The 13,614-nt window shown below is 49.4% G+C and overlaps 1 protein-coding gene across 1 annotated transcript; it reads left to right on the plus strand.

The window, feature by feature from the left end:
- Positions 1–4,608: 4,608 nt before the first annotated feature.
- ASB18 (ankyrin repeat and SOCS box containing 18) lies at positions 4,609–13,614 on the plus strand. Its single transcript, XM_071746215.1, is given in 9 exon segments — positions 4,609–4,654; positions 4,657–4,787; positions 4,789–4,847; positions 5,965–6,128; positions 6,131–6,217; positions 12,960–13,025; positions 13,028–13,082; positions 13,084–13,453; positions 13,456–13,614. Coding segments are annotated over 9 exon segments (1,137 nt in total).

Consider the following 13,614-nt stretch of genomic DNA (forward strand, 5'->3'; position numbering starts at 1 on the left):
CTGTGGCTGCTCCATCCCTGGAAGTGTTCCAGGCCAGGTTGGATGGGGCTTGGAGCAACCTGGGTTGGTGGGAGGTGTCCCTGCCCATGGCAGGGGGTTGGAACCACTGAGCTTTTATGGTCTCTTCCAACCCAAACCAGTCTGGGATTTTGTGATGTATGATGAAAACCAGCTTCCAAGAAGGGAGAAACCAGCCCTTGCACTTAGTTAAACCCTCTTGGGCATAACCCTCAAACCATCTTTTCCAAACAGTGTAATTCTGTGATTCTGTAATTCTGTGATCACAACCAAGGACTGAAGCTGCCTGTGCTGTGTATGTTCAGCATTCTAGGAGAAAGAGGTAGCAAGAGAAAGGACAAAACATTGCAGGAGGGGGCTTGAGCCTCCCACATCCCCAAATCTAAGGAAACCCAAGCTGAAAACTCCATCTATGCACCCATTCCTGCTGCTTACCTGGAGCCTTTTGCAGCCCAGGGCAGCACAGGCACCACACCTGGCAGAGATGCTCGGCTCGGTGCTTCTTTTGTCAAAGGGTCTCTAATATTTTAGGATAAAATGGAAGAAAAAAACAAAAACCACCTTTGCAGCCCACAACCCAATAACCTTAGGTGTGATTACTTAAAATAACTCAGTCTCCTTGCTGCTGGAGACAAGGAGCAAACTGTTAAGTAGCAAATGCCATCAACCAGCCTTGCACTGTAAGGGACCAAGGGATGGAGGGCCAACCTGAGATGTGTCTCCAGGCTGGCACCCAGGGTGGCATTTCCCAGTCACAATAATGAGGAGTTAAACAATTGGCAGTGCTCCCCTTCACCTTTAAAAGAGGATGCTCAATGGCCTTGAATTCCCAGAGGATAATTAACAGCACTGCAGTGCTTCAGCAGGGAAGGGGGGAGAAGGTTCACCTGATATTTTTATTTAGGTGAAGAGCTGGAGATTTTTCATTCCTATAATTGATTGGAAAAGGAGGGAGGGCAGGAAAGCACCGCACAGCTGTAAGAACTGGAAAGGGTACTTTTTAAAAATTGAATTTAACTCTTTACCTTTGGCAAAGAAGGGCCACTATAAAGCAATATATCTCAAAAGTCCTATATAAAGCTGTTAAAGGGAAATGTTTCGGCACTGCTTAAGTATTATCTAATTTCCAATAAAAACCAGACAAAATCAATGCAGCCTCAGGATGAGTTTATATTTCACTGGGCAACAATTCTGAAAGGCGATCTGGTCCGTCAGCTCTGCTCCTGCAATTGCTTCAGCAGAAGTTGTTCTATTCTGGGGGCTTGCAATGCATGACCCACCCCTCCCAGCACAGACCCTGGGCCACCAGGCACATAACTGGGCAGTGCTGTCACACGGGGCCACGGGGGGAGTGCTGGAAATAAGAATGAGAGGAGGTTTGGGCAGCAAGTTTGCTGTTTACAAGGTGGCTTTAACTTGGCTGGGAGAGAGGTGATTCCCCCTCTCACTCCATGCTGCCCACCCAGGACAGGACACTGTCCAGAAGGACCAGTGAGCATCACCCCAGAGAGCCACCCTCCCTCCAAAGCAGGCCTGGGCAACTGTTGGCTTTATGTCTATGGCTGGTGGCTTTGTCATCTTCTCTGCTCACCCCCTAGTCCCTTGGCTGTGGGCACAGCATCTCCTCCCCATAGCTGCAGGGTGCCAGGGCATGCAGAGGCATCACAGGGTGCTCTGCTGCTCAGCCAGCTAATTTTAATTATTTTGGGGGGTAGAGGAGGGGTGTGCAAGCTTTAAATCAGTCATGCACTGCAATCTACACTGGAGAGCAGCTGGTGGAGGCAGTGCCATGGGCTGCCAGCCCTCAGGCTCCTTCTCCGTGCTGAAAATTTCCCTGGAAAAAAATAAATAATGCCATTTCCCGCTGCCAGGGAGCAGCTGTAAATCACAGCAGAAATGCCAGGATCTTTCAGCATGGGCACATCTGGACTCACCAGATTTTTGAAGGCAGCCTTTTTTTTCTAGCCATTGGGGCAAGGTATTTCGGGCTGAAATCTCCCCAGTGAGGACCAAGTCACCACTAAACAGCTCAACTTGGGGAACAAGCTTGTGCCGAAGTCATTTGGCTGCTGTGTGTCGTGCTTTTCCATGTCCCAGGAATGAGTTTTCCTCATAATGTGAAGCCAGAGCAGGCAATTTAAGTCATTATTAATAGATACACTTGATCTGAGGAAGTAAAATGCTTAATGTTTTGTTAAATGAGGTGTACTCTGCAAACAGCCGCACGCAGGGAGAAGGTTAAGATGCTACCCCCACAAGTAGAGATTAATGTGTGTGAGGTTGCTGCTAATGAAGTGCTCATCCTTGTCAGCATTGGGGACCCAATCCTGGGTAGGAACACCTTTACTGATCCCTGGCTTAACTGGTTGCAGACTCAGGACACTGAGGGTGCCAATGCACAGGGATGCTGGAGGAGAGGTGATGTACCTGAGGCTGCTCAGTGTGGCAGAGGGGTTCCCACCTTCCTTCACTTCTCAAAACCACTGCCAAAAAGGGGACACCAGGATGCTTCTCAGGTGTCCTGGCTGCCAGCTCCTCCCTTCAGTAAATCCCTCCTGCCTGTCTGGCAGCATTCCCCTGAAAAACATGGGAACATCATTTCATCCTGACATCACTTGCTGTTTGTGGTGGAAGTAGCACTTGACTTGGCTGGCAGGAGCTCAGGCTCAACTACATGAGGATATTTTCTGCCTCCTGGCACCAACCCTGGCTGTGGTTTAACCCTCTCATTTGGTGATGCTGTCAATCCTGTCATTAACCAACCTGAGCACGAGTGTTCTGTGCAAATGAGTGCTGATTAAAAGGCAGGTGAGAAAGGGTCATGGGGTATTTCAACACAGCCTCAACAGCAGTTTAATGCCAGGCACATCCACACATCCTTTGCATAAATAGCCAGTGTCTGGCAGGAAAAGTCTAGGCTCCCTGCTAAATATCCCTGGGTGCCAGTGGGGAGGTGTGGGTGCTGTGAACGGGAGGCAATTCCTGGGGAGAGGGAGGGCATGGGGAGGCAGGATTCCTCCACACAGCCCCTGAAACATCACCAGGCTCCTGACAGGCAGAGACAGGGAGGGAGCCTGGGCTAAGCAAACACCACCCAGGACAAATCTCTATGGAAAATCATCCTGGTCTGTGCTGCTCCCTACGTCTCCAGAACCTTCTCCTGCACTGGCTAAGGGAACCCAGGAGATATGGAAGTGGTTCAGTTGATACCAGAATGGATACCTGAAGGGGCAGGCAAAGGCTGCAGAAGAGCAACTACCGGTAAAAGAAGAGAGGAAGATGGTGGGATTTGGGGGTTACAAACCAACCAAGTTGCTGTGGTCAGCAAGCCAGGTGGGAAGGCCAGCCTTGAGGTCAGAGGGGAGAAGAAAACAGGAAAGACCATGGAGGGAGACCTCAAATTAGGTCCCGCTGCAGCTGCAGGTGAACAGGGACCTCATTTGAAGTCAACCTCATTTACACAACGGGTTATATTATACAAGGACCCTAAGTCAGTGTCCTCCAGCTTGACACAACCCCATGCTGGGCTATTTTTTGTGGCCTCATGCATTTCCCAAAGTCTCTGGGGCCAGATGGCTGGATGTCACTGCAGCCACACTGAGGAGACCCAAAAAGAAATGTTAGGTGAGTGACAGCCTGGATGTGCTCGCCCAGGGATCCTCATGGTCACCTGCAAGGTCCCTGCTTGCACAGAGCTATGGAGAAGGTCCTAAGTATTTCTGTCAGCTCCAGGCTGACTCCTCAGGGAGAGAACAGGAAGCATTCCAGCTGTCTGGTTGCTCCAGCTGAATTCAGCATCTATACCAAGATCCACTTTGATCCTGCTTATTCTTCAGGGCAGGGGGATTGTGTCACCCAGAGCCTCCAAGTCACAAGATGCAGAGGTCTGTTCTTGTCCCTGTTTCCAGCTTCTCCGGTGACCTTGAGGAAAGAAGCCACAAGCACGGGCACAGGAAGAGTGGGAATGCTGGGCTGGCATCTGTCCCCACTTCAGGACATGGCCAAGCCCGGGCTCTGGCTCCCCAGGGCACTGGCCAGGCCAGGAACCCAGGAGGGTTCATGCACCCCTGTCTTTTTTATCCCTGTGGAGACACCAGCACCAGGTTGGCCACCAGGCTTTTCCACATAGGAACCATGAGACTGGAGACAGGTATGAGTGTCTTAAAGAAAAAAAAAAAAAAAAAAAAAAGACAGCACTGGGCAGAGAATGAAAAACACTTCATCAGAGCTCAGAGCACACCAGGAAAGTTATATTGGGGCTAGGCAGACAGGAGCTGACTAAATTTCTTTTTTGTTTTACCCCCTGAATGGCAGACAGCACTTTCCTTCCAGTCTGAAGGCCCATGTCCCAAGCTGCTGCCTGCACTTAAACCAGCAATTTAATCTCAGAGGTGCTGACCCCAACCAGCATAGTGACCCTCATTGTATCTCCTGCCTGTTATCATCTGACCCTGATGGAGCTATAAATACCACAATAGACCCTTAACTGGATTATAATTAGCCAATGAGCCCAGGAGGATGGAAACAATGAACTATAAAAGCTCATTTATCCTCCCAGCCAGGACCTACACACATAGAGGAAGCACTGGAATGGGCGAGTTACCAGGACCTGGGACAGAAAAGCTACAGATTTCCTCCAGTTGGATTTGGAGCATCCTCTACTGCTTCCCACTCCTGCCACCAAGTTTTACACAGCCCTGGTCACGGGACACCTGGGAAGCCTCGAGGTGATGACTGTTTAATACTACTATCAAGATGTCAACCTGCTTTTTTTTGATCAGTAAAAACGAGCTGGAATGGCAGGTGAGAAGCCAGGCATCTTACAGACTTCACACCAGCCTTTTCCACTAAAGGCCAGTCCGGAAAAAATAAACCAACAGGTATTTACTAACCCTACATAGGGGAAGTGCCATGGATTTTAATGCCTAATGCTGCTTCTATAGAGCCTGTTTCTGAGGTGTCTGGTTTCTGGCAAGCTGACAGTGCCCTGCTGACCCAGTCATAAATATTCAATACTTTCTTTTGTTATTTTCTTCTCTTTTGCACTTACTAACCCACTGGTGGGGCGGGGAAAAGTGTGCATCCACGTGTTTTTCCCAAATGGGATGAGGGGCTCCGTGGCTCAGGAGTGCTTGCAAGAGGTCTCCCAGCCCAAATACTCCATCCAGCGGCTCAGGAAGAGCAGCCTGGTCTGATCTGGAAGGAAGAAGATGCTTCCAGGGTGGTGGCACGTGATGCCTCCCAAGCTCTGATGCTCCCCATGGTCCCAGACGCTCACTGGGCAGCAAGCATCTCCTGATGCTCCTGGAGCTGCTGGGAAAGATGATGCTTTGCTCCAGCTGAGTCCAAACCCAGGTCATCCCATGCCCAGCCTTGCATCACCCTCCCACTGTGCTCCCATCCAGCTTGGGTGCCTTCAGGCCCAGACAAGTGGGTTTTCTCTTCTCCTTGGTGCAGCTTGTGAATTCCTGAGCTTCCTTTTAGCTCCTGCCACTGAAATCTGGCACAGAGGGTCCCCAGCCTCCCTGGTTGCTGGCAGAGAATTGATTTACCCAGCTCATGCCATACGAAATCATGGAATTGTAGATTCATTGAACGGTTTTGGCTGGAAAAGACCTTTAGGATCACCAAGTCCAACCAGCAAAGCCAAAGCCACCACCAAACCATGTCCTGAAGCACCACATCTCCTTGTCTTATCCCACACCTGGACATCCAGGCACCCAGGGGCTTTTTTCTTCCCCTCCTGCCAACAGCACTTGGAGGAGCCCCCCTCCCTTGAGCAGCCTCTCTGAAACCCCCAAAGTTGCCAGGAAGCTAACAGAAAAAAAGGAAAAAGCAGCCTCTTGATCTGGTTTATTGGCAGAGCTGGTGTGCAGGAGGCAGGGACATCCACAGTGCATCCCCTGAGCGCCCCCCATGGACCAGCATTATCCCTGTCCCTCCTCCCACAGGGCTGTGGTCACTGGAGCCCCAGCAGGAGGTGACCACTCCACTGTCCCTCTCTGCCATCCATGGTGGCATCACCTTCCTGATGCACCTCCTGCATTGTGGTGCTGACCCTGCCTTGGCACTTGGGGGGCTGGGAGCCCTGCATGCAGCCTGCCAGGGGGGTACCCTGACTGCCTCCAGATGCTGCTGGACCACGAGACTGAGCCCAACCTGAGCAACAACAAGGGGATGGCCCTGCTGCACCTTTGCACCATCTCTCCCACTGCATCCCTCCCACTGACAACCCCTGCCCATGTCCCCTTTGCATGTACTTCAGCATTTTTATCTCTGTGGGGTGCAAAAAAAAAGATGTCCTGGTCCCCAGCAAGGCTTCCCACATCTCCTCCATCAGCATATCCAAAAAGTGACATTTTGGTGCCAGGCACATTACATGGCACAGGTCTCCTTTCCAGTCCAACCCAGCTCCACAGGCTTTTCCTTCTTCCTTTCCTGATGATTTTTCTCTAAAAATTGTCATGTCCCACATCCCAGATCCAGCATGCTTTCTGCTGGGAGGTGCTCAGGATGGGTCAGTCATGGGCTACTTGGGTTACCCCATCTTCCTGCATCCCTCACCCCATCCACAAGGGATGTCAGTCCTAATCAGAGCACCCACTCCCAAAATCCCAGCCTCAGGACTGAACCAAAGGGATGGTGTCGGGGGGGACAAGTTACACCTCTGTGCCCTGTTCCAGCCACATACAGACTCACCTTAGTTTGTAGCTGGGGTTAAAGCTCAGCCAGCTGGGGTTAAAGCTCAGCCATGGATGTCTGCTCCCTTCTCACTCTGGGTCAGCATCACACTGAAACAGGCACAAATGTTGCCTTGAAAAAACAAGAGTTTCACACACACAGGTCTCAGTAGGAGTCTAAGTGCCTGAATCATTATAGCCAGGGTACTGGGATTTTTTAAAATATTTTTTTGTAAAGAGCTCAGCACCTTGATATCCTGATGAAACTGCTTAGGGTCTTAGTGAATCTCATCACCTGCCAGCTTCAGTGAAAAGCCACCCTGGCTTCAATCCTCTCCCCTTTAGCAGCCAGAAAGCTTAACGAGAAGGAGGTGGGGAAGGCAAAGTTCTCACTACGGGTCCAGTCTGTTGTAGGCCAGGCATTAGGGAAAGAGCTCTGCAAAAGAAAAGCAGCCAGAGAAGAAAAGGTTTTCAGACATTATTAGCTCCAGCCCACCTCATAAATAAGAACCTCTGCAAGACAGCCAAAAATCAGATATTAAGCAAATTTTGCTTAAATCTAAAAATTAACCGAGGGTGTGACAAGGGCTGGATGAAGTGGAGTGGATAAGGGAGGATGCAGCCCTACAAGCAGCCCTCATCATTAATAGGGAGCTGAATTTAATTCTTTTTGAGCTTAAAACCTTTGGTCTTCGAACCCTGAACCATGCTAAACACCCTGAGCAGGTATTTTAGGGCATCAATTGCCCCACAGAGATGGGCAGAAACCAATCTGGTACATGGAGAGGGCTCCATGGCCCACAGAGGCCCAGGTATCCTGGGTTCAGTCAGGGGCTTACCAGATTGGGGAAAAAAACCCACACCCATATATTTAAAATAAGCTTCTGTCACAGATTTACATATTATTTCCACTCAAAGGATGGAGGGGGATGGCAGGAGAGCCAGCACGTAGGGAACAGAAATACACAACATGGAAACAGCTGAGTTATAAGCCCTGAATATTTGTGCTTTATAATGGAAATACTGAGAACCCCTTAACTGTGTTACCTGACACTATGGGGGTTAAATAATAACTAAGGCAACTCCCTTGAAAGATCAAAAATTAATAGACATTTCAGACAGGTTTTGAGGTTTCGACCACTGCTTTTTCAACCACAAAGACTTTGCTAAAGTTAGAGACTGAGGAGGTCAACCTTTAGGTAACACAAACATTTCCTCTTTGATTAGGGGGAGGACTACTTTACCTTGCTCTTTTTGAAAATGTTATTAATTTTTTTTTTTTTTGAGTAGTAGATTTTAGGTCATCCTTAATTTTTTACTGGCAATAAAGAGCAGGTCATTGACCTACATAGAGAGCTATTTTATTTTTCTCCCTCTTGATAACAATGGCCAGAACACCTATGTGCCAGGTTCTTCTGTATTCCCATCTACTCGGCAATTCACCGTAGGGGCAGGACTTAAAACCTTTGAGCGTCTCAGTGACTGGGATAAAAAAAAATTATCTGGGCTTCCTTCCAGCCATTTGAGCTTCAGAATCCATGAGATTTCAACAAAAAGGATATCAGAGCTTTAATCTAGATGCTTTTTGAAGAGATGGGGAAAAAAAAAAGTTCCAGTAAAGTTCAGTCTTACCTTCTTCACTTTAGGAGCTGTTCATGCCAATGCCGGCCTATTTAGTAGAGTTCCTCTCCTTGACCTCTTTTTTACAGCAGAGATAATTAACATGGTGGGGTAAGATGAGTCTCTAAATTCACTACACTCTCTCCCTGGCGCTCTCCTGTTTCCCTCTTAAAGCTGGGATGATTAAAGGAGTTTGCCTTTATTGACACCCAAAAAAAAAAATTAAATAAAAATAATTGAGGGGGAGAGACGAGTCTCAGGTCTCCTGGTGGTGCTGGGGACAAGAGCAGGCACAGGGCAGTGGGAAGGCACATCACAAGGATGGGGGTTGTATACCCTGCCTCACATTGTGGTACTCACAGCAGAAGGGATGGTGAACACTACCATGGTGGTAGAGTTCTCCTTTAGATCTGCAAGGTGGAAAAAACTCCCTGAAAATCTCAGGTTGACTGTGCAACCAGGGAGAGAAATTTCTCTGGAGAGAAACCCCTCAGGGCTTGCCTTCCCCAGGAGAAAGAAGATGTCACCCCTGCCTCTGTGCAGCTTGGGCTTATGGCCCTTCCAGTCACTTCTTGAGCTTTCTCTCTGCACTGGGAGCTTAAACCAGAGTTGTTTTCTGGTTCCCATGCTCCAGCCCCAAGAGATGGGAGAGAAATGTCAAGATTGGGGAATCACAGACTGGGTTGGGTTGGGAGAGACCTTTAAACTAGTTCCACCTAACCTTGAACATTGATGGAACTCCACAACTTCTCTGGGCAAAATGATGGGCAAAATGAGTCAATGAAGGAGAAGACAGTATCCAAGGAGCTCCGTGCAAGAACTAGTGGGGTAGGGAGTAAGCACAAGAGCAGCCAGCTTAGGGAAATGGGACAGGGTTTGCTTAGAGGATGTTGGATGAGTACGGTTCATCATGGGAGGAACTGGTGGAAAACAGGAAAGCAGGAAGGCAGGTGCCTAAAAAGACAACTCTATCAAGATAGCAAGGTTACCAGACACCAGGGAGATGGGCACTGACCTGCTGCTCTTGGACCCAGCCCTGTGGCAGCATCAGCCTGGACGTGCTGCAAGGAGGAAGCTTACTACAAATAAATAAAGGCAGGGACTCTTAAAAGCCAGCATTTAGCAACATCTACTGCCAAAATGCATCCTCTGCCAAAATACAACACCTGGAGCATCCAGAGCCCTAATTTTAGGAACTCATCCCCACACCAGGGAAGGCAGGTGCCTCAATGGGCTCTGAGCAAAAAATAAAAAGTCCCAAAATGGGCACAGAGCCTGTCCCAATCCTTGGACAAGCTGCTTGCTCAGTTGCTGTGCCAGGACAAAGGCTCATGCAGAGGAGCACCCACAAATCAGCAAATTTTAGCAGGGCCAGCATGGAGAGCAATGCCTTGGGGCTGGCATTTGCCCAGTGCCAGCACTACCTACACCAGCCTTCAGCACCAGTTTCACCAGTGTCCAAAAAGATTTTTCCATCTTTGAAAGAAGAATAGGCCTCCTTTCTCCTTCTTGTAATAAATTAATATGAATAATCCTTGCATCCAGAGCCAGGATATTTTTTCCAGGTGGGATCAATACTGAAATAAGTCACAAAGAGATGGAAAGATGGCCACTGTCCATGAAAAAGAACCAAACAAAGGCGGGAAAAGATTTGCTCTGACCCAAGGGATGGGAGAGAAAGCTGAACAAGGGATTTTTCCTTCAAAAAACTGAGGGTCTGAGCAAGTTTTTGGGACAGGAATTTTACTACAGCCTCCGCCACCCTGACCTCTTATCACAAATTAATGTGATTTTGACCTAACAAGTAACATGCCCAAGTAAGAAAGCATTCAGGTGGGTTACCCATCACCCACAAGTGAGTTAGGAAAGGTTTGAAAGTGAGTTTAGAGTAATCAAAATCAGGCAGAACTGCTTGTGAGGGCTCTTTGAGGGTCTCACTGCCACTTGGGAGCTGCTCAGCCAGGTTGATGGTACCTGACTGGATAAAAAACAAACTGGTTTGTTTGCTTTTCCACCCTGTATCTATATTCTTCTTCTTGCAATATTCTTAGCAAACTGGAGAGGAGACCTCAAAAAGCAGCAAGCCATTGCTGAGCCTTGTTTAGTGGGGTTTTAGTCTCATTCAAGGGCAAACAACAGGGTGCTAATAAAATACCAAGAGGCCAGAAATGCTGGCAAGGTGTTAGAGCATCAGTTCCTCAGCAGAGAGCAGATGCTGAAAAAAGAGTATGTGGCCAGCAAACCTGAATGGCATCCACCCATGCCCTGCTGGCAGCCCATCCGTCCAAATGAGAGGATGTGTTAAGGGCTGGACTTGATGAACTCAGAGGACTTTTCCAACCTGGCTAATTCTGTGATTCTGTGTTCCTCTCCAGAGCCCACCATTCCCATTACCTGGAGAACATCACCCTGTATTTATAGGCCCTCACTAGCATTCCCTGTCTGCAAGGGGGGAAATTCAATATAGAAATATTCAGATTTCTTTCAGCAATTTAGCCACTGAACTTGGTAATAAATAAAAAGAAACCTTCAGGAAAATAGCATCTGGGATGGGTGGGCTTTCTACCCTTCTGTTTCTAGAAGAATGTTTGGGATGTCTGAGCAGGAGACCCAGAGGGAAAGAACTCCCATCTGCTCATACCTGGAAAATTCATACCTGGAAATTAAGGGTAAGGGAATATTACCTCTCTCTTGCCTACACAGATGTAGATCTTCAGCCCTGGCATCAATACACAGTGCTTGCCAAAACCAGCCCTTGTGCCCAGGTTCTGCACCAACAGCTGCCTCCTTGTCTGGGAAGGAGCAGAGATGCTTTAATTGTGATCTATTAGAAAAAATAGATTGCACTCAAGTCAGAAATTATTTTTTTTCCATTTTGCCTTGCAGAATCATTCCTTGGTTTGCCCAGAATATGGTATTTTAGAGTGCCAGAACTATGTTAGGATTAAACTAACCCAGAGAAGTCCCAAAAGTCATTATAATTAGGGCTACAAACACCTGCTGGCAAGGCTGATGAGCATAATTGAGTTGTGGTGTGATTTGTCCAGCAACAAACCCTCTCCAACAAAGTTTTACTGACCAGCAGCAGACCACAAGCCCCAGAAAAACCTCATCGAGACAAACCATTTCTTCAGGATAGAATTTGGCACATTTTAGGTAAAAGGGGAATTGGAGAGAAAGGATCTGAAGATGTGGAGACTGGGATAACCCCACGCTCAATCTGCTCCCCTGCAACTGCATCCCCATGCTATGGATCCCTCAGAATTGTACCTGCAAAGGCTGCAGCTCCAGCCTGGCCCCACAGGAGCTTCTCCAGGCAAATTCAGGATTAATGCCCATGGGAGATGCAGCCCAGGGAGGGATATGCAGATCCCACACCACCGAGGACAGGAAACATCTCAGCAGCTGCTGTCAAACCTGGGTGGAGATGATGCTGCAGGTTTATTTTATGTTTTATGTTTATTTTACTATTTCTTCTCTCACATATGTTAGCATTCATCTGGGCCAGGAAAAACAAGCAATTCACTGGTACCATCCTTGCTCTCCTTCCCCATCCCTCCTGCTGAAGGGGGGGTGGAGGGTCCCGTGGGGACTCCACTTCTCCTCAGCTCCCCCCTTGTTTCACTTCTGTGCCAGCCTAGCACCTCATTTAGGGCTATGGGTGACACCTGAGCTAAAAAAAAAAAAAAAAAAAAAAAAAAAAAGGCTTTTTAGAGGAAAATAAAATAAACCAGGCAGAGGGGGTTAAATGTTGATGCACCTCCTTAGACTCCAACCAGCCACTGGAGGATGGCTCTGCCCACCTCCTCAGCAGCATCTGCCACACTTTTAAAGTCTCCCTGGACAGCACAGGGGTTCTTCCCCCCCTCCAAAAATCACTCCTCAGCCTGCCATGCTGACCCAGCTCCCACAGCCCTGCCCAGGCAGTGACATTGAGCAGCACCAGCCCTGGCATTTCTCTCCCCATCAGCTTGGCCCTAGCCCAGATTAAGGTGGAGGCAGTGGTTCAGAGCTGAGAAGGAGGATGTCAGCCAAGAACTGGGATTATCTACGTCATCTGCATAATGCCAGCACCTGTGCCAGGAGATGAAACTGAAAATGACAAGTTGGTGGCAAAAAGGGACCCATTACCCTACAGCCTCATTATGGCTGGATGCCTGACTCACCCCCAGGAAGACAGGACAGACCCAGCTGGCATGGCTACCCACAGGCACCCCCCCTCACTGCCCAAGCACCTGCACACCCAGGGCAAGGATCACCATTCCCTGCTGGGTCTAAGGTGATGGGACCCTGGTGGTTCAGGGTAGTCAGGGCGGATGAGGTGATCGAGGATCATCAGGGTGTTCAGGACCAGTCAAGGACACTCAGGAATGGCCCTACATGAATGGTGCTGGTCAAGGGCAAGAGGGCAATGTCTATTGGCCAAGCTGCCACCAACACCACCTCCATGGTGGGCACAGAATCACCCTCTCCAGCCTCTGCTGCTCCTTTCCAAAATCTTTGGGTGCCACAACACCCATAGGAGCACAGCTCCAGCCTGATCCCTATCCTCACCCCACACTGCCTCCTACTCCATTGATCTCCATGCCCCCCACTCCAGCCCATGCCCCTCCAAGCCCATCCATGCCATGCTCCCCCCAGCCTCCCCACATGTTTGCAGATCCTCCAAGCTTCTGCTGAGACATGGGGCCACCACTGACCTGCCCAATGAGGGGACACAGCACTGCATGTGGCTGCCAGGCACTGGCCCTATGGCCGTGCCCATGGCATGAGTCAATGGACTCAATGCATTGGAAGAGACAGCCCCCAGTGTCCTCTGTGGGCAGGCACTGGGTGAGGGCTGCCTGAAGCTCTGTCGGCTGCTGGCTGCCCACATTGCTGGTGTAGAAGCCTGGGATGAGAGGCAGAGGAGCCCCTTGCACGGGGCATGTGGGGCAGCCAGTGCCAGCTTGGTGCAATTCCTCCTGCAGCAGGGAGCAGATGTCAATGGCATCAGCACCCATGGCCTCTCCCCGCTGCTCTGCACCCTGTGGAGTGCCACCCTCCGCAGAGACCAGGGGCCCCACCAACCTGTCCAGCTGCTGCTCAACCATCCCTCCCAGAAGATGTGGCCTCCTGCCTTCCCCAAGGAACTAACCCCCAAACAGCCTCTGCCCTAAGGAATTCCATCCTTTAGGCTGGACATGTCGTCTTCAATTCCTACTCACAGATCCCCATCTCTGAGAAGAGGACCAAGGCCATTCCAGAGGAGGTGTTCCAGGTGAGGCAGTGCTTGGGATTTGGCAGGGACAGCTGA

This window comes from Heliangelus exortis, chromosome 6 (genome assembly GCF_036169615.1).
Source record: "Heliangelus exortis chromosome 6, bHelExo1.hap1, whole genome shotgun sequence".
In the NCBI taxonomy this organism is placed as follows: Eukaryota; Metazoa; Chordata; class Aves; order Apodiformes; family Trochilidae; genus Heliangelus; species Heliangelus exortis.